General features: G+C 38.6%; 1 protein-coding gene across 1 annotated transcript in view; it reads right to left on the reverse strand.

The window, feature by feature from the left end:
- Positions 1 to 21,620, reverse strand: part of OFCC1 (orofacial cleft 1 candidate 1) — a 513,529-nt gene that overhangs the window by 455,417 nt on the left and 36,492 nt on the right. The window contains 1 exon segment of the mRNA XM_011962909.1: positions 1,769 to 1,874. Within this exon segment, the coding sequence (XP_011818299.1) occupies positions 1,769 to 1,773 (5 nt within the window). The 5' untranslated portion in view covers positions 1,774 to 1,874.

A 21,620-nucleotide genomic window follows, 5' to 3' on the forward strand; every position in this document is an offset into this window, starting at 1 on the left:
GCTAGAGGGCTAGAGCTCCACAAGGGCAGGGATTTCTGTCTTTTTGTTCAGTTATATATAACAAGCACCTGGAACAATGCCTGACACATACTAGGCACTTAACATTTATTTAATGGATGGATGAATGGGTAGATGGATGGATGATTGGATGGAGCCATATTCCCCACTAGATTACTAGATTGTAAACATCCCAAATAAATATTCTAAGAAAAGTAATACATGTACTTTGTTAAATACAATTCAAACAACCTATAAGAAGAGTATGAGACTCATTAGGGAAATTTGAACAGTGAATAATTGATGCTATTCATAAAATATTGCTTGTTTGTTTAGGTGTAGAATGTACTGCAGTTATGGTTTACATATTGAACTACTTAAAGACACAATGATGGCTGGCATTTGTTTCAAAACAATCTCGAGGCAGGGGAAGGGCAGTGAGGGAAATATGGATGAAACATAATCTGCCATGAGTTGATCATTGTTTTGGGGTAGTGAGTGCATGAAAGTTTATTACACCGTCATCTCTACTTTTGCTTAATATACTTCAAAATACTTAATTGTATTTTTTTCATAATAAAAACTGAAATATTCAAGCATTACAGAATGGCATAGAGTCAAAAGCAAGACTGTCCCATCTCTGAACTCTTACCCCTACATCGGCTCATTTCCAGCTCATTCGTTAAAAAAAAAAATCTTAACTACAAGCACCTAAAATATACCAAGCTCTATTGTAGCCACTGGAGCTATAGTTGTAAGCAAGTGCTCACATGACAGTGTAGAAACAGATAATAAATAAGCTGATAAATATATAAGACAATTTCAGAGAGTGATAAGTGCTCTAAGAAAACAAACCAGTTCTCCCCAAAGCAACCAATGTTTCCAGGTAGTCTAGGCATTTAGCCACACATGCGTGCGTGTGCAATGCGTGTGTGTGTGCGTGTGCACATGCGTCTGTGCGCGTGCACAATGCGTGTGCGTGTGCAATGCGTGTGTGTGCGTGTGCGTGTGTGAGTGTGTAATGCGTATGCGTGCGTGCGTGTGCACATGTGCGTGCTCATGCATGTATCACATACCCTTTTATTGCTCAGATGGGAGCATCCATGCTGTTCTATACTTTGCTTCTTTCCTTGAATAATACATCCTACAGGTAAGTCTATACCCAGACTGTAACCTTTCAAGAGCAAGGGCCACAGGAACTCACTTCACATCCCCAGTGCCTGTCAGATCCACAGCAGAAGCCTGATAAATTTAATGCCTGATTGAAAGTCTTTCCAATCAAAAATTGGTTAAACAATAAATACTCTTGTCTTCTCACCCTCTCTGTACCTTGCCTCTCCTACTCCAAAGGTGGGATCCAAGGGAGGTTTGCAGAGTTGTGTGGTGCCTGGCATATGGAGAGCTTTCAATCAATGTTTGCTAGAGGAATTCAGAGTGGGATGAGAATTACAGCAAGGCAAAGACTGTCAGACAAACTTCTCCTTAATGAGAGCTGGGCATCTGGTGTGCTGCGCCAGGAAGAAAATGTGTGCCGGGTCCCCAGTGTGGACAGGTGTTCTCTGGCATTTGGAAGCAAAGCTAAAGCACCGTTTATGGTGCATGCCGCATGGTCTAGGTTGGTTTTGGTTTTTTGCTTTTTGTATTTGTTTGTTTCCTTCACCTGCTCTAGCTGCTACAGCCTTGATAATGCTGTATGCTTGCCCTAAGAAACACCTTTAATTCTCAGTAGATCTCAGAGAGCTGAACGTGGAATCACTGGGCAATCACTTACCTCATGGTTTATTTCCTGAAGAGCTTGACTCTTATAAGATCCAAGATGTCATGTTAATTTTTAAAAATGTATTCTTAGTAGTCATAATGATTCTGTTGTTGTTTTTCTGGAAAACATTAATAGCAAAAAGGCCACATGAGTTAAGTGGTCACCCAGATATTTGAACCCCAAACCTTGCTTAATCTTGAATGGCCTGAGAAAGGTTAGAGGTATTTGACTATGTTCTTAAAAATAAAATATCTGAGTTATTGATAAACACAAAAAAATTGGAGTGAAGGGGAAGAACAACCAACTGTAAATTGAAACTTATTTACATATTTCCTAGCGTTATTCATTTTGGGATAATGCCTATTTGTATAAAGAGAGCTGAAGAACCTGAGGATATTCTTCCTGCTACTACATCCAGGTCAATGTGTGATACTCCCTTTGCTAATCATATTTATTTAAAAGATTGGAAGATTATTCCAACAAATTGATCTAAAGACCCCTTTTTCACAGCCCAAGATACTTGTAAAACTCTCCTTTTAAAATATCACTAAAAGATCTCATTTGACATAACATTAGTGTTAGGTTGAGTGGGAGCTCAGCCCTATCCATGATGGTTGTGTGTGCTAGGTGAGTTATATCAGTTTGTGTGAAGAGGGGGAAGAGAATGTGAGGACACAGAACATAGCAACAGAGGCTGGAGAATGCCTGCAAGTTTGAAATAGGAAAAGAAGATATCAAAGACATTTTCCATCAAGTTAACCATCAAAATCATCATAGAAACAAGGACTGGCCAAAATGCTTGAGGTCTGCACATGTAAACACATGTCTTAGTCAGCTGGGGCTGCTATAGCAAAATACCACAGGCTGGGTGACTTATACAACAGATATTTATTTTTTGAGATCAAGGTGCCAGCATGGTCGGGTTCTGGTGAGGGCCCTCTTCCAGGCTTGCAGACAGCCGCCTTCTTGCTGTGTGCTGATGTAGCCTTTCCATGGTGCCTTATTGTGGAAAGAGAGAGAGATCCATCTCTCTCTAATGTCCTCTTCTTACAAGGGCACTAATTCCATCATGAAGGCACCACTCTTGTGACCTCATCTAACCCTAACTACTTCCCAAAGGACTTTTAATACCATCACACAGAGGGATCAGGGCTTCAACACATGAATTTGGTGGAAGGGACACAAATATTTAGCCCAAAATAACACTAGAGTAATTTTAGCACTTTACACATGCATTTCATTTGGTTGTTGTGAGAATGTATGTATATCAGGAAGCCCTGTACAAGTTTGCTTTGGATTGATTATTCACTTGACATTCAAGAAATATTTCTTATCATTTACTCTGTGCCTGGTGCAGTCGTAGGCCTTGGGGAATTCAGCAGGAAAAAACAGTCATGGTCCCTGTCCTCAAGGAGCTCACAGTTTAATGGGAGAAGAGGAGAGACAATGAATAAACAAACAAAGAAAAACGTAAATACAAATAAATCAATCACTTGTGATTTGGTTTTGAAGGACAAATACAGATGTAGTCCTAGAGAAAAGGACGGGGAAGAGGTGATTAGGAAAGGCCTCTTTGAAAAGGCAACGTTGAAGCTGATACCTGAAAGATAAGAAGCCTGCCCTGTGGAAAACGGAAGAGGGTTTCAGCAGATGGAACAGCGGGTGTGAAGACCTCCAGGCAGAAGAGAGGCTGGCATGTTCTAGGGACCAAAAAGAAGCTTCTGTGTCTGGAACGCAGTCTGTGATGGGGAGAGGACAGCATGAGGTTGGGGGGATTGGGAGGACAAGATTGCAGGGGGCCTTGTTAGCCAAGGTAAGGCCTTCATTTTATTCTAAGGATGATGGGAGCTGTTGTAGAGCTTAAGCTGGGGAAAGAGGTGGTTTGGTTCGTGGGATTTGTTCACTGTTACGAGAAGCAGCCAGTAGACGAAGGTAAAGAAGGCAGGAAGTGACAAAGAGAAGGCCACAACCAATTTAGAGATTTTGAGTAAATCAATTTTCTTCTAGCCTTCGTGGTCCTAGAAAACTATGTGTAGACTTAGTGTTGTTTGAAAACCATTTTTTAGGTGATGAAGGGGCTGTGCATTCAGCAGTTTGTTGAGTGTCTACCCAGATGTGTTATGTGGTGGTGGGTACAAAGATTGAATAAGACAAAAACCCTGGCCACCAGGAGCACTCAGGCCAGTCAAGGATACGGACAAGCACACCAAAGACACTCAAAGAACACGTGAAGAGCTCTGAGAAGGGTAGTCAAGGAGGAGGAGGAGGACTCCGAAGATCGAGCCCTGCCGGGGAGCGCAGGCAGCAGGAAAGGTCTGGTGCAAAACCCAAGTGCTGCGTGAGCAGATTCCTTAAGGAATGAGGAAGACTTTTCCCAGGTGGATGGAGTTAGATGTGGAAAAGCAGGCAGGGGGAACAGCACACACAAACATTTGGAGATGAGTGAGCCGCGAGTCTGAAAGCCACTGTGACAGCTCGTGTGGCCAGAGCGCTGGGCCACAAAGGGGAGTGACAGTGAGGATCTTCTCTACCAATAAGAGGGGAAGAGGGAAGAAAGCTAAGATGAATTTCTTTAGAAGACGTGTGAAGAACAATTTGGAAGAAGAATAAAGGCAAAGCAGAATCTGATGCAACAGCCCAGGCAACAATACATTAGTCACTTCTAAGGCAAGATGATAAGCCTCAAAAAGGTAAGACCACATGACAGTCTTCATTGTATTCCCTTGACCACCAGGTATAAAACCAAACACACAATATTTTCTTAAATTACTATTAAATTGCATTGAGTAAATATAGTAGCCTCACAGTGAGGGATCAGGACTTCAACATATGAATGAATTAGAATTTGCATATTCTAATATACAAAATGTCCAGTTCTAGATTCAGGATAAGATATTACACTACCAGAGAGAGGCAAAGCACTAGGTGCTATTTTTACATATTTATAAGGCCCAAACAGGTTAATGCGTATTCTTGACATCACAGATTTATTTCTATGTTAATTTACTTTCAGAAAGCATGTATAACCATAATATACGTGGGGGAAAAGTAATTTTATTCATGTGTTTGGACATAAAAAATATCATTATGCAGTCTAATAATCCCAGTTGACAGTTAGAATCATTTAAAAAAAAAACAGATATATTAAGAAAATTGAAGAAAAGCAACAACTACACTATGGTCTGGCTCCTCTGTTTTGTTGGGTGGCACTGATTTATACCAGCAGGCACAGTCATTTACAAGTCCATTTTGTGATCAATGCCTAGCCTATTTGCCTATATACAGCATTATGAAAAGTACAAGCAGGCCTACTAAAGAATTCCAACTGCCTAGACTTTTTCAGGCAAGTGAAAAAGAAGGATTTTTGTTGTAACCTGTTATGTTTACATTTTTTCTATCCCATGGTGGCAGCACAGGTTTGGGGTCCCTGGTTAGATACCAACGTACTACTATACATACCATTTAAAAATTCAAATGGGGTTAGTTTAGATGTTGCTTCAGATCTTTTCCAAAATAGGAAAGGGCATTTTTATTCCTTTTGGATGATTCAAATCTTTTCCAGAATAGAAAAGGGCATTTTTAGTCAGTTTTGGATAACTTTGAGTTTTTCTAGATAAATTTAATCTGTAAGGGATGAAAGTCGATCGGGAATTATCTCTGCCAATGACTTGGTCCAGCCAGTGGACAGTGAGTAAGTCTTGCTTCTTCTCCATATAACTTAATTCCCACATTTCCCTCCACTTCCACTGAATGAAAAGAGAAGATGTTTCCACCATAGGAAGCCACAGATAATTGAGAGAACTTTCTAAGATAGTTTTTCCTTTCTTCTTTTTATCCTCACTTTCTCTCCCCACTCAGAGTTTAAATAAATGATACATCTCTGGCTTTCCTTGCAGCCCACCTCCCCGCCCCTCCTTTTGGATAAGCCTCAGCTTCGTGGCCTGGCATGCTGGAGAAACTGGTTCTACACACCCAGGGGGAAAATGACAGCTTTTCACCGCAAGCTGCTCAGCTCATAAATAGCGAGGGATAGCGTCCACACACGTCCCGACCTGCCTCTTTCCAAACGCCTGTACAGACAGCATGGCAGGAAAGTCTTCAGGGAACATTAACAGCTCTTTACATAACTTTCTGTAAAGTAGCTTAGTAATGTTTGCAGCCTAAACAGCCCACAGGTGACAGCTCTGCCATTCTAAAGCCTACAAGTGAATGACCAGCTCACCTGGGCAGTTCTTTCTTCTTCCAGAGCGGCCCTGGGAGACAGGGAGAGGGAGAAAAGAACAGAGCTGAGTGGAGAGAGAAGTTAGCTTTGTAAAGAATGAAATGTCCACAAACCTGGCAAAGGGCCTATGATTTTATGCCTTGAGGTAAGAAAGTCAACTGCTTTTCCTGGAACTTGGTCTAAATTTCACACCCGCTTTTGCAAATGTCTGCTGTACGATGAGTTGTGTGAGCTCATGGTGGAAAGTGACAAAGTAGGTACACAGCTGATATAATTTATTTATAAATGCATGAGTGCCGAAAGGAGGTAAAATCACGCCGAGTTGATTTAGCTGTTGTGTTGTTCATGGAAAATATGTTGCATACCAACAAAACACACAGATGCACATCTAAATTATTTTAAAGACCACATTTAAACCTGGAAAACACCAGTGACTTTTTAACTTTATCACATCATAGTTCGGGCTTTAAAAAATGAATCTACTATTATTTCCTCATGAGACTATAAGAGAAATAATGAATATTAAAATGAAGGTACTTAGTTGTCCTTTTGTATTTAAAACTACCAGGAAAGGAAAAAAAAAAAAGCAGTTTAGGTTAATTTTAAGGAAGGAAAGTAAAAGGGGAAAAAATAGATTGTCATTTTCAGATTATCATTTCATTTTAATAAGATTTTTAGGTGGTGATTGTTTTTTGCTTGTTTGTTTGTTATGCAAGCTCAACAGTATAACAACAGAACTTAAAGATCTTCAGGTTTGAGAGGAATTATTCAGGGCTAGACCTGTTTATGTATTGCTTTTAATATACATTTCACAGCATTTACTGCAGAAATCTCTTTGGGGAAATTAGCAATGGAACAATTTCTATATTTAAGAACCATAAGCCTCCATGTATGTTGAATTAACCTATTGCATAACCACAATACTAACAGCAAGGAAAAAGATTTTATTAAAATAGGGTTATTGCGCCTTTTTATTTTTCTCTACTCCACTCAGCAGAATCTTAAAAACTCTGTCATAACCTTATCTTCAAACATAAAGTGATTACATGCTTTCGATATACTGTGTTTTTGCTTTTGTTGATAAATAGCTTTCCTGTAAGAAATGGATCATGACAATCATAAATTAGATAATTGCAAACAAATTATATTTTACTATTTTATATAAAAATACAACCATGAATATGAAGACACTTAGAAACACAAAAATAGTAAGTTACATTTTCCATACATCAATATATAAAAACAGCCAGAAGAAGAAATTTTTTCAAAATCGGGAAACAGTTCCTTGTCTATAAGGTATAAATCCTAACTTTTTAGCAAATGTATAATTCTATGTTTTGAAAAATATTAAAAATTAAAAATTGGTTATGAAAATAGCAATTTGTATTATTGTGCAGATTTACACACAATGGGAATCAAATGAGAAAGAAAATATTATATTCTTATTTGTATAGCAATGAAAACAACAGAATAAATCTGGAATTAAAGCTGGTCTTTAAAACAATTTCAGTGTAAAGTTAAAGCATTTATTCTACTGCATATATTTTATCATCTATATAATGCCTAACTCTTGCACAAGTTGAGCTTTCTGCAAAGATCAATATTTAAAAGCTACTTTCTAGAGACACTGCTACTCAAGATTTATCATTAATTTTATTCCTTCTCCCTTTCCATCATGGATAAATGTTCTTGAGATCTAGAGAAAAGAACTTCCTGTTTCCTCCAGAAAGTAAGAGAACCAAACCAGAAAGAAAGAAGAAATAAATAAAACAACCCAATAGAAAAAGTACAGAAGTCATCTGTAGCTATACACTTTGGCTTCAGATGAAGAGATAAGCAAATTAAGACCTCCCAGGAAAATCCATGCCACTTCTTACACAAAACCCAAGCCACTACTTGGACATTGAGTTAGTTCAGTGTAGACTTTCTGCCAGACATAATGTATTTGATAAAGCTTCTGGCTTTTTATCTTCAGACTTGGTTTGCTATATTAATTCAAGAGTCTGAGGAATATGAGAAACAATGGCAATAATTCAAAACTTTTCATTATCTGTTCTTGGATGTGTCTTCATTTGTCATAACTGTAGGGCTGTAATAAAGGAGCTGCTTCTGTCTTTTCATATAAATTTGGGTTTTTTCTTTCTCAGGACTAGTTTCAGTCTTGGACTCCCCTGGCCTAGGGACAGGGTCTGTGCTCCTTCTCACCCAGGTACCCTCAGCCGGATGTATTCATTACTTCCCACACCAAGACTGCCTTGGTCTCTGATCTTTCCAGCCTCAGAACCCATCTCTTCACCTCAGCTATAATCACACCGTTAGTGAAAGGGTGAGAGAGCGCCAGACTTTTCCAAATTGAAAATGATCACAAACTCATAAAAATCACAGAGCCAAGATTATGAAAAGCACAGTTTATAATGGAAGCCATTTCTATGTTAAAAGAAAAACCTTAGACAAATTAAATTTACCACAGTTTAATTGAGCAAAGAATTATTTGTGAATCAGGTAGCCCCTGAACCAGAATAGGTTCAGAGAGACTCCAGCACTGCCTCCTGGTCAAAGAAGAATTACGGACAGGAAAAGGGAAGTGACTACCGAAAAAGGAAGTGAGGTTGCAGCTGGGTGTTTGCCTCATTTGAACACGGTTTGAATAGTTGGCCACCTTTGAATGGCCGAAACTCAGTGATTGGCATGAGAGTAGGTTACAGTCTGTTTACACATCCAGTAAGGTTACAGTTCACTATGCACACTTAGGCTGAATTTAAAATACATAAGGAGGCAGTTTTAGGCCAAATTTAACTGAACACCTATTGAAAAATACAAAAACCCTAAAGCAGGATTCACTATAAATATTTATTTCTAGAATTCTTTTCTTTCCCCTTCTTTGTGGCTTTGCCTATGTTCTTCCTAAAGCCAGGGAACATGCCAATTAGGATTAAAAAGGCCACAGTCTTATCAGTCTTTGGTAAGGCGTTGTTAGCATAATAACCAAAGTTATAAGAGCTGTTTGATATTAACAAGAGAAAGAACTGTCTCGTAGATTTTCACTCAAAAGGATTCAGATGATCCCCTTCCTGCTCTCATATTCATCAAGGGAAAAACCATAATGTATTTACTGAATGGTGAGTTTGAACCCTGAAATAAAGGCTAACACCAAATGGGCAGTGGGGAGTATGACACAGAGATCTCAACAGCGGACTCGCTAATGCCCTTGGGAGGGAGCATCTGAATCGGCAGCTGACTCCTGGGCTTTTACATTGGCTGGCTTCTCTTCCTAGAATCCTCTTTTCCCTTTTAGGTGTATAAAATACTCTCACCTTCTTCAAGTCTTTGCTGAAATGTTTATATTTTGAAGAGGCCTCCCTTGACTGTGCTATTTAACATTGCAAACCAACCTTCAGTCCTCCACTATAGATTCCCTATTTCTTTCTACTACCTACTTACCACCTCCTGACTCTATATTCTATTACACTAGATCATGCGCTTTTTTATTAAGTTTTCATTTATAGTTTGTCTCTTCCCAACCACAGGAGGATAGACTGTTTCAGTTTGTTTTGTTTATTCATGTTCCCTAATTTTTCCAAGCACCTCTAACAGAGCCTATGGATACTGTGAATTTCTCTCTACCCATGGACTCCATACCTCAGGCCATTTCAAATATTACAAGTATAATTAAGTAAGGGGTTACATTTAGGTTATCATCACCAAAAACAAAAAACAAAAAAGCCACCATGGCAATAAATAGCATAAACAACTCAGTCTACCATTTTTAGTCCCTTAGCTTCAGTCCCAGAGTTTTCAATACCTATCAGTTTCCCACCAATCCCTACACTGCTACCAATAACTGAGATTTCCTTTTTCAATTTGCAAGTTATTGCTAACAAGTGATCATTGATTAACTATGCTCATTAAGCAGTCTATTGAAAAGAGAGAACCTTAGAAAAACAAAAATAAATATAAAAGTTCATCTCACCATGAATTACTGCCACCACACCACCGAAAGAATAATAGTGAGAAGAGGGGAAGGAGAAGAAAGAAAACGGCAGAGGAAGAGAACAGATGTTAATATATTAATCAGTTACATTGGAAAATGATCCTCCTAAATGCTGCTATTAGTTTATATACCATCGCTATCGATAGTCATACTTCAGTTTTTTTGTTTGTTTTGGTAATTCCAAAGAAAAAGTGTGAGATAGAAAAAAAAAATGAAAACACATCATGAGATAGGGAGAAATTTGAGGTCTCAAGTTGGCAAACGGAATGTTCATTATGGTTCTTAACCATTTAGGTAACTTTTTCACTGACACTTGGAGAACAGAAAGTATTTTTTTAATTATGCCTCTAAAAGCTAGAAGATGTAATTATAGCACGTTCTCCTCACCTCTTAATGTTTGTTCTTTTATTTATTTATGTATTTATTTATTTTTAAAACAGCTTCTCCCTCTGACACTCAGGCTGAAGTGCAGTAGTATGATCACAGTTCACTCAGTGTTGACTTCCTGGGCTCAAAAGATCTTCTCACATCAGCCTCCTGAGTAGCTGGGACTACAGATGCAGGCCACCACCCTTGGCTAATATTTACTTATTTATTTATTTATTTATTTATTCATTTTAGTTTTATTTGATTTTTGTTTGTTTTTGAAACAAACAAATTGATTTGTTTGTTTGATTTATTTATTTATTTAGTAGAGATGGGGTTTCACCATGTTGTCCAGGCTGGTCTGGAACTCCTGAGCTCAAGTGATACACCCACCTCAACCTCCCAAAGTACTGGGATTACAGGAGTGAGCCACCGTGCCCAGACTGTGGTTGAGATCTTATGTCCTCTATATCTGCATTCAATATAACTTCTACTATTTTGTTTGGCACAGATATACTTTGTTAAATTTATTATCAGGTGGTAACAAATATCAGACTGATTTTGAAAACTCTTGGGTTCTGGAGTAAGACTTTGAAATTCGTGAAGAAAAAGCATTTCCAGTTTTCTGCTGTAGATCATATAAATACTAGGGTGGAGTCTAAAATCTCCTGCCTGTGAACTGAGCCCATGACTCTGCATAAATCATTTGAACTGCTCTGGTTCCCATAATTCTCTGCTTGCTTATAAATACAGCTGAAAGACTATTAATTTCTTCACCAGGCACTGGTAAAGGAGAGGAATGGGGACACTTCTTCCTTCGGGAGCCAGGGCAAAGGATGTTGAACCAAAGCCAATGTAAACTAAGGCGAAGAAGCCAGTACTGTCACTTGCCACTCAGCACCTGTTTAGTTATTAGTAGATATCAGATGTGTCACTGTAAGATTCTAGGCAAAGGGCTAGAGAGAAGATGCAGGAAATGTTAGCCCTGTGGGTTAAGGCTCAGTAGAATGATTTGAACAATATTCAAAGGATGAATGAATGAATCAATGAATCAATACATGAGAGATCCAAAATGCAAGTATTTAAACCTCAAATAGGAAAATAAATAACTCTTTGAGTCAATTTCAAATTTTTAGCTCCTTAAAATTTAAACAAATAAAGTTTTCACCTGGGTGCAGTGGCTCGAGCCTATAATCCCAGCAACTTGGTAAGCTGAGGCAGGAGAATGGCATGAGGCCAGGATTTGAGACCAGCCTGGGCAACACAGTGAGATGCCATCTCTAAAATAAATAAATTCATTAATTAAATAAATGAAATAAACTCAGCCCAGCATGTTGGGCCATGCCCATAGTCACATCTACACAGGAAACTAAGGTGGGAGAACCACTTGAGCCCAGGACTTCAAGGCTGTCGTGAGCTATGATTGCAGCACAGAACTCCAGCCTGGGCAACAAAGCAAGACCCTAACTCTAAAAATAAATAAATAAATAATAATAAAGCTTTCCCTGAAAATTAAAGGTACAGGAAAGTGACAGAGGAAATAGAATTTATACAGATATTTAAAAGAGTATTTTGTTTATTGTGGCAATTTTATAGTAACTGAAACTAACAGAAACCACAAAAGGAGATTAATCAAATTACAGTACTTCATACAATAGAATACTACACACCTGTAAAAATAATGTAAAGAAATTTTGAACATCATGGGAATATCTTTTCAATACAATGTTAAGTGGAAAAAAAGTCTACAAATGAGTACATATATGTGTATATATATATAATGAGTATATATACAAATGAGTGCATACAAATATATACTACAAATATGTACCAATATATACAATTGTGTATACATACAAATGAGAACATATATAATGAAGCCATTTTTATAATTAAGAAAATAAATGTGTATGTGTATACAGGTGTTAGTCATTATGTCTCTATTAACTATTAATGCTACTAATGTGTATTTATAACAAATATGTATTATAATTGTCTTCTTAAGAAACAGTGTGTATATATATATGTGTGTGTATGTGTGTGTGTGTATATATATATTTTTTTTAAATATTGTTGTGGTGGTGAGCAGAATAATGGTTCTCTAAAGATGTCCACGTCCTGATCCGAGGAACCTGTGACAGTGGTGTGATGTGTTACACAGCAAAGCAAAATTAAGAATGTGGATAGGGCTGTGGTTGTTAATCAGCTGACCTTAAAATAAGATTATCCTGGATAGGTGCAACATAATCACATGAGTTCTTAAAAGCAGAAGCAGAGGGTCAGAGAAAGACACGAGAAGGACTCACCTGTTGTATTAATCTGTTTTCACACTGCTATAAATAATTGCCTGAGACTGGGCAATTCATATAGGAAAGAGGTTTAACCGACTCACAGTTCAGCATGACTGGGGAGGCCTCAGGAAACTTACAATCATGGTGGAAGGCAAAGGGGAAGCAAGGCACCATCTTCACAAGGCAGCAGGAAGAAGAAGTGTCAAGTGAAAAGGGAAGAGCCCCTCATAAAACCATCAAATCTCGTGAGAACTCACTCGCTATCATGAGAACAGCATGGGGAAACTTCCCCCATGATTCAATGACCTCTACCTGGTGTCTCCCTTGACACGTGGGGATCATGGGGATTATAGAGATTACAATTCAAATAAGATTTGGATGGGGACCCAAAGCCTAACTATATCACCTGCCTTTACTGACTTTGAAGGCGGAAGAAGGAAGCCACAAGCGAAGGAATGCAGTGGTCTCTAAAAGCTGGTAACGACCCTCAATAGCCAGCAAGGAAATGGAGACCTCAGTTTTACAACCACAAGGGACTGAGTTCTGTGAACAACCCCAGGAAAGAGCAGATTCTCCTCTGGAGCCTATAGGAGAGGAATGGAGTCAGCCGACACCTCGATTTTAGTCCAGTGAGATCCGTGTGGGGTTTCTGACCTACAGAACTCAAATGATAAGTTTGTCTTGGTTTAGGCCTCTACATTTGTGATCCTTTGTTATGGCAACAAGAGACAACTAACACCATTAGAAAGGGTTTGGAAATGCAGAGAGGACAAGGAGAATTAATTTCACAAATGAGGAAGACTCAGTAGAAATACACCATGTATGAGAGATTCAGTAGGATCAAAGGTTAATAGAAGCGAAGCGAAAGAGACAAAGTTTGAAGGATCCAGATTAGAGAAAGCCAGAGGTGCAAATCTGGATGATAGGGAAGTCAGAGAAGATCGAGGTGGTGCATGTCAGCTCTCCTCAACCTTAGAGGAATGCACCAGGAAGACGCTGCCTTCCGAAAATAAAATGGAAGTCTGCTGGGGTGGTGGGGAAGGGAGGAAGAGAGTTTCCCTGGGAAATATGGAGGACGTTTTCTAAAGGCTTAAAGCAGCCCCTCTGGTACTGGTAGTCTGGAAGGCTAAAGAGAAATTAATTTAAAGGTGGCCAGTCAGCAGCAAGCCCTAGCAGAAGGAATCTGTGCTAAGCTGAACCAACAGCATTCATTGGCCCAGGAGTCAATTGCTGGGGTGAGCCTCATCCATTGATGAAATTGGTAAAAGCTACATGTAATCACGATTGCAGGGGAAAAAAATGATAAGCTAGTCCCAAAGCTCCTTCATCCTCAGTCTTTTCATTGTTCCAGTTTAGGATTCAGCAAGCAGGAATGGCTACAACCATTTAATCCTTCCTTCAGAATGAGAGCCTGTGTTCTTCGAATTTACTCTGCCATACACAGGCAGTATTTGTGTAAACAGCAAATACTGGTTATTGGTCTTGCATTTACCCAAATCTAAAGAAAGTGAATGACTGTATTGAATTTTTTTTCTTGTTTGTTGCTTCATTACATGAAGTTTGGATCAAAGCCTACATTTAATATAAATAAAAGTTGATCTGCTAAAATACTATGAAAAAAATCATTAAATCCCAAGAAAGTAGCCATTTCTAGAACCTAAAATTTTCTGTTTTTTTGATAGACTGCCAGCAGCTCTTTGTTTAGATTAGAATTTAGTGTCTGCCAAATTGGAAACTGTAGAACTCAATCTCAAAAGATTTTTTTTTTTTTTTTGGTAAACTTAATGGAAGACTCTAAGCAGCTCTCCTCAAATATTCACCCTAGTAAACAAATGAGTATTTCCTACATAAAAATTCTGTGAATTTATAAGCCAGCTACTCCCCACAAAGTTGTGGGGGAAGGAGGAACAGAAGACAGGTCCAATGCAACCTTATTTTCCGGAGGCAATTCCGAGGATTCCTGGAGTTCTAGAATAAGGTGCCTTGGGGAGGAATAAAATTAGAGATGATAGAGTTGTTACAGGGCTCCAGCCTAGAGCATGACAATCAGCCCAGCATACCTAAATGCACCTTGAATCCAAATGAAGACCAGACCATCACTGCTGCCCTCCCTGCTCCATGCTCTGATGCACAGGAATCAGGGAGATTTCCATGGTCATGGAGAGCTGGCCATGTGTCAGGCCTTTGCCAAGCACTTTCCCAAATACTAATTTATTCTCAAGAGCTGAAGGAGGCAGTTCATAGTATCCCATTTTTGTAGATGAGTAAGACTCAGTATAGTGGATAAGGGTTTATCCCTCTTCAACCACACGGTGTAAAGTAAACCTCCAGTCATTCTTGGTTCCACTGTCCTGTTTGATTTCCTTCAATACGTCTATCCTTACCTGGAATTATTTTGTCTATTTGTTTGCTTCCTTGTTCCCAGAATATGCTTAATAAATATATATGGAGTGAATGAATGAATTTGCCCAAGCCCCACCAATTGTTGGTACCTGGAGTAGAGCTTGAACTCAGCTCTATCTGATTCCAAAGATAACTACATGCTTAAAGATTGTTTTATTTATAATCGCAGCACTTTGGGAGGCCAAGGCAGGCAGATCACAGGTCAGGAGTTCAAGACCAGCCTGACCAACATGGCGAAACCCCGTCTCTACTAAAAATCAAAAATTAGCCCGGCGTGGTGGCGTACACCTGTAGTCCCAACTCCTCAGGAAGCTGAGGCAGGAGAATTGCTTGAACCCGGGAGGCAGAGGTTGCAGTGAGCCAAGACTGTGCCACTGCACTCCAGCCTGGGCGACAGAGCGAGAGACTCAGTCTCAAAAACAAAACCAAACAAAAACCCACGATTGTTTTATTTAAAAAGAGCTACATAGATACTTACTAATGAAATGACATGATATCTAAGATATGCTTCAATATAATGTGGGGTGGGGGAGTGTGTACATTGAAACAAAACTGACCACATGTTGACAGTTGTTGAAGCCAGGTGATAGGCACAAGCAGGTTTATTGCAATATATTCTCTCTTCTTTTGTATATGCTTGGAATTTTCCATGGTAAAAGTTAAATTTAAAAAACAAACAGAACTTCAATACAGTTTTAATTTCTGTCCTTTCTTCCCCTGCTACAATTGTTTTTATTGACAGTCCATTCTCCTTCTCATCCTGTGGTATCTAAACAATTTCTATTCCCCTTCCTGCCTTTTCTTCTCCATTTCTCTGACTTATGTACAGTAGACAATATTTTTATTTCTCCCTGAGCACTTCTACATGTAAAATATTGCCACATTCTCAATTCTATCTACTAACCAAAAAGCAGGAATTTAATTCCAAAACTGTTTATGTGCAAATCAGTGAGTTTATGTACAAGTTTAATATATTTAATGATTTTAAGGAAAATTTAAAATTCATGTATGCAAACAAATTGCAACACAGTACACATCTGACTCATTGTTATTTAAACTCTTAAACATAACTTATATCATTATTCACTAAATGTTCTCCTGAGGTAAGCATGCAAGCAGTAATACCTACTCAAGGCAATTGTAGGAAATAAGACTGGATTTAAACACCAAATAGGAGAGAAATTTATCGTTTTTGCTTTTATTCTTCTGATTTCTACTGTCTTTTCAGCAGTGTCGCTGGGGCAAGTGCTACTGATTTCTTAATGTATTTCCATTCTGTGATTCATCCTTGTCACCTGAACCCAAATGATGTTGGAACAGCAGTGTGCCCAGCCCCAGATGAGATGCTCACTCTCTCACTCTCTCATACCTCTAAGGATAGACTTGTAAAATCATCTGGCTAACAACATATACATGAAAGCTCACTTGTGTTCTGGAAAACCTTTAACACTTGCTGATGAAAGGAGACAGGAGTAGTTAGCATATCTCTCTGCCACCACCATCTAATACACACACACACACACACACTTACTTTTCTTCCCATCTTGAATGTAGATGTGATGACTGGAGCTACAGCAACCATCTTGCAGCCATGAAAATGGAATCAAACAAACACAGGATGACAGCGTGGAAGGAGGCAAGAAGCCTAGGCACCTAGTGGCATCACTGCAGGATGCCATTGAATCAATGCCAGCAGCTATTTACTTCTAGACATCTGTTTATATTCTTTACATCAGGCCTTTTCAATACCTACAACCAAATACATTCCTAACTGATATCACAATTTTTGCTGAAAACCTTTACCTGCAGATTAACATTGATAAATTTAACAGAAAATCAGATTTGAAGATGAGGAGAGATGCTAAAGTGGATGGGCCTTACACACATACATGCATAGACTTGTTCAGCTTGTGAAATTTACCCTGTGGCTTCAGGCAATTTTCCTGAGATTCTATTGGGTGTTTGAAAACACACAAGCCTCCATTTACTCAAAAGACTGTTTCATTCAGTAAAATGGGTACTAATCTAAACAGTGGAGGACACAAAGCATTCTATATTTTGCCATAAATAAAATTACACATTGTTAAATAAAATGTATGCAAAATACATTCATTTTCTGCTCCTTCCCTCATGTACACCTCATCAGTTTCATGACCTCTCCCCACCCCCAGCTATCATTCCTTTTTCAGCTTCTCTTTTATCTTCTCACCCTGATTGCTACCCGCTAACACCTGATCTTCAATTTCTAATTCCTTCTCCCCAGAAATAATTGTTGGATTTTATGCCCATCCTGCATCTGTTATTAGATCCTTTCCTTTGCTCAGTATTTACTGAGCACTTACTATGTGCTACTATATGAAGGGTGGGGTGCTGGCATTGTACCAGTGAGGCCCCCTGTCTGGTAAATCTGATGCTGTAGAACCTCACAAATTCTCTCTTATATGATATCTCAGGGTAGTTATTTATGCATTGAATTTTACACTTACATGGCTGAAACTAATGTATATGAAGAAATCACAATTTTTTTAATGTTTCAAAACTTGACATTCCAGACTTGCTACTGCAAGGAAATAATTGGCAAGTGACCTTTAGATGCTTTAATTGGGTGACAAGCTTACTTGGATGATAATGCAAATGGTTCTTCATGTTTAATATGTGCTAAAAAGAAAAAGATATGTTTGAGTATTTGAAATTCTTTCAGAGGGTATCAGCAGCTTAGAAAATATTAGGTCTGAGCAATATATACAAACACACGTATACACACATATACCCACATGTTTGAAAAATTATAGAATCTTAAACTTAATTCAAGCTTAAAGTCCAATTCTATTCTTTGACACAGTAGACAACTAAATCCCAAAAAGGTTCAGTAATTTAGTTAAGATTATAAAGCTAGCAAATGTGTTAGGTTCAATTATTTCACTCATAGAGGAGGTTTACTATATAGGAGTCATCAAATCATGGCTGAAAATGGGCTCTCTGGCACTCTTGGAAAGAGAGAATTTTAGAGAAAGAAAATAGAACTCAGTCTGTTATTGAGGTAGAGGGGCCGGTGCAGCTGCTTGGAACCATGGAAGAATGAAGATGGGCAGAGCTGTCCATCTTCTGTTTAGTTTTTGAAAGACAAACATATAGACACCATGTCATAACTGTACCCGTAATTGTGGTTCAGGGATTGACTCTACAGTTAAAACATTTAAGGAAGAAATTGTAATACTTCTTCTGACAATGCAACATGCCCTGTTTTAAAGCCCTGCTTAGAATGAAAAACACATAATTCTGCTGCAACTATGACTAAATAGTCTTTAAATCTAGGAATCAAATCTAGCTAATTTGTAACCTCTGTGTATGAATACATCAGAGGTTTCATGGGAAACATGAGTTAGAAGATTTGAGGCTAAAGAGAGGTTACCAATTTGTTCCCCAGTTGGCATTTCTTGGAATTTTTCTCCATGTAGTTATCACTGCATTGGAATGCAGGCATGACATCTGAAAGGTACCTTGCACAGAAGATCTCAAAATGGCATTGTAGATCTTTAGGGAGTCTCTGAATGTACCGTACTCCCAATGTCCACTTTGAGGAGAGAGGGCCCATCATTTTCATCAGCTGCTCAAGGAAGTCTCTGAACCTAGAAAAGTTAATGATTCTATTAATAAACTTTGTGACTCTGAACTCACTTCGTGGATAGAAACATGGTCAATGCGTAAAGGAGGCCAGTGCACAATTGGGCTTCTCCCAGTTTCTCTCTCAAGGCGAACACTAATTTATGCCAAGCAAGTAGAAAAGAAATACGCATTTCACTGATTTGATTACCTTTTCCTAAGGGTAGGGCCAAAAGGTGAAAAAATTAAGTTGTCAACAGGTACAATTTTGTACTTAACTTGTAAGAGAGCGGAAGTGTAGACAACATGGAGTGTAGAACGCACAGATAAAATCATTATTTGATCCAGCACCAGCAGAACCCTGCCAGCACCGTTCCTCAGCCTGGCCACAGTCGCCTAGGGTAACATGTGAAAGTGTGTGGAAACCATGATTAATGGTTCTTACTTATCTCCTATTAAAATGCCTAGCGGCCTTTGAATATAGGTGCCTGAATGTTTTAAATTTATTAATTTATTTTATTAGAATCAGTGTATCCTGACACTAAATTGCTTTAGCACTTTGCAAGAATACTAAACTAATTTATAAAGTAAGTTTTTCTGTCTATGCATGGCCTGGGCATTTCTTTATAAAGGATTGAACTTTCTTTCTTATTCAGAGCTTTTATTTTTCCATGTATATGAATTATTTCCCAAACTGGCCATTTTCTTCTACCTTCCTCACTTCCATATGCATTTTTGAATGTGCCATGGGATTTTTTTTAGCATTATGCTGCCTGTGGTTCACAGAAAAAGGATACATTTGACTTTAAATAGAATGAAAATGATATTTTTCACACTTCTGTTTAGTTTGTGAGAATGCAAACACATAAATATCATGAATGCTACATAAAACTGATTAACTCAACAAACATTTATTTATTGTGTACCTACGAGGTGCCAGGAACTGTGAATAACAATATGAATGGTAAAAAAAAAAAAAAAAAAAAAGCAGGTTTTTATCATGAGCGCATTATGCCAAGTTTTGTGGTACATTCTTTATGTTGACTCTCTGATTTAGTTCTCACCATAATCCTATGAACTGAATATTATTTTATTTTTAAGCCTCACATTACAGATGGGGAAACTGAGGCAGAAAAGGTTAAATCTATTGTCCTGAGTCTTGCAGCTAAAAACTGGTGGAACTGGGATTTGGGCTCAAGCAACCTCATCTAGACCCTCCATGTTTATACATCTGACCATCATGGTCTTCCTCTGGAGGTAGCACAGGAAACAAAACAAATGGAGCTAAAAAAAATAAACAAATAAATAAATAAAACCACACACAGCTTATTTCTTTTTTGTTTTCTAGAGAGCAACCCAGTATTATGGAGAGAATTTTAAGACATATTATCACTTGATTCATATTTCTAAAATTAATATAACAAGGGATAGGCATGGTGGCTCAGGCCTAAAAAAATTGCCAGCATTTTGGGAGGCCAAGGTGGGAGGCTTGCTTGAACCCAGGACTTCAAGACTAGCCTGGGCAACACAGTGAAACCCCATCTCAAAAAATAAAAAATAAAAAATAGCTGAGCATGGTGGCACATGCCTGTAGTCCCAGCTCCTTGGGAGGCTGAGGTGGGAGGATCACCTGAGCCCAGGAGATTAAGGCTGCAGTGAGCCATAATCATGCCACTGCACTTCAGCCTGGGCAACAGAGTTAGACCCTGACAAGAAAAGAAAAGAAAAAGGAAAGGAAAAAGAGAAAGAGGAGAAGAGAAGAGAAAAGAAAGCGAGAGAGAAGGAAAGAAAAAGACTACAAAGAAAGAAGCAAATTATGAGCTTTGAAATTTTTTTCTCTATGTCATATACTTCATATTACACTCAAATCTGTATTTATTAAATCATAGTTCAGAATATCTGGAATCTTATTAACAATTCCCATAAATTCTGGCATACTCTTTCTTAATTGAGAGAAGGGAGGAAATCTAGCTAATGCATTTTCTACTGCTAAATTGTCACCAAGGGCAGAAATGAATTGAGAATATGAAAATCCATGGGGAAGGTCTTTAAGAAAGAAGTACAACCACTAGAAAAAATATGTATGTTTGTCTCGCTCATCCGCAGCCACTCTGGCTTTTCACCCATGATATGGATGCGGTGGCAGGGAAGGTGAGCACCGGAGATACAGCATCTCTCCGTGGTCTGCGCAAGGCCGCAGGTGTGCACCTCACCACTTCGGAGCGCTGGCCGGGTGCCATGGGGAAGTGTCAGGACACCACATGAATGAAAGGTGCTTGCCAGGTTGCCAGACTGATAAGAGGAGAGTAAACACTATCTATTTCAAAAGGAAGCCTGTTGTGACAAGGTTTTTGGCCCATGTTCACTAAAGGATGATGTTTTCAGAGGAAAAAAAAAAAAAACTTTGCATGAATTTCCATTCTCTTAGATTTTGCAAATGCATCCTCTGAAGTTGGTGCACCACACCTGCTGACAGGAGCCAACCATGTGCCCTGGCAGGATGAGGTGAATGCAGGCAGCCGGGCTTGAGCCATGGTGGGATTTCAGCACCAGGGCCGTGGGCTCACAGACGCTTTCCTTACTGCCACCATCCAGGAATTTGCATTCTAGACAACCCTCTCTTATGCCCTACAGCTGTGTATCTTTGGATGCCTTGGCTGAAATTCAAATATCCCTTAAGGCATCATGAAACCTAGAATATAGTCCTGAAAGACTATTTATCCAAGAGTCTATAGGTAATTACAAAATTGTTTATAAAGAACTTTTATTAATGATGACTCAATATATTAATCATGACATCATAATATTTTTAAGACATATGCAATAAATGTGAGGCAATGAGTGAAGTGACCTGCCTGACTGCAAATTAAGGTTGGCAGTGTCACTTCAGACAATCCCAGACCAATACAGACACAGCAGCATTGACCATAAACATACATCAAAACAGAATCCATTAGGAGTTTCATCTGATAAAAGTCTCATACATTT

Source organism: Colobus angolensis, unplaced genomic scaffold, assembly GCF_000951035.1.
Source record: "Colobus angolensis palliatus isolate OR3802 unplaced genomic scaffold, Cang.pa_1.0 Scaffold6, whole genome shotgun sequence".
Taxonomy (NCBI): Eukaryota; Metazoa; Chordata; class Mammalia; order Primates; family Cercopithecidae; genus Colobus; species Colobus angolensis.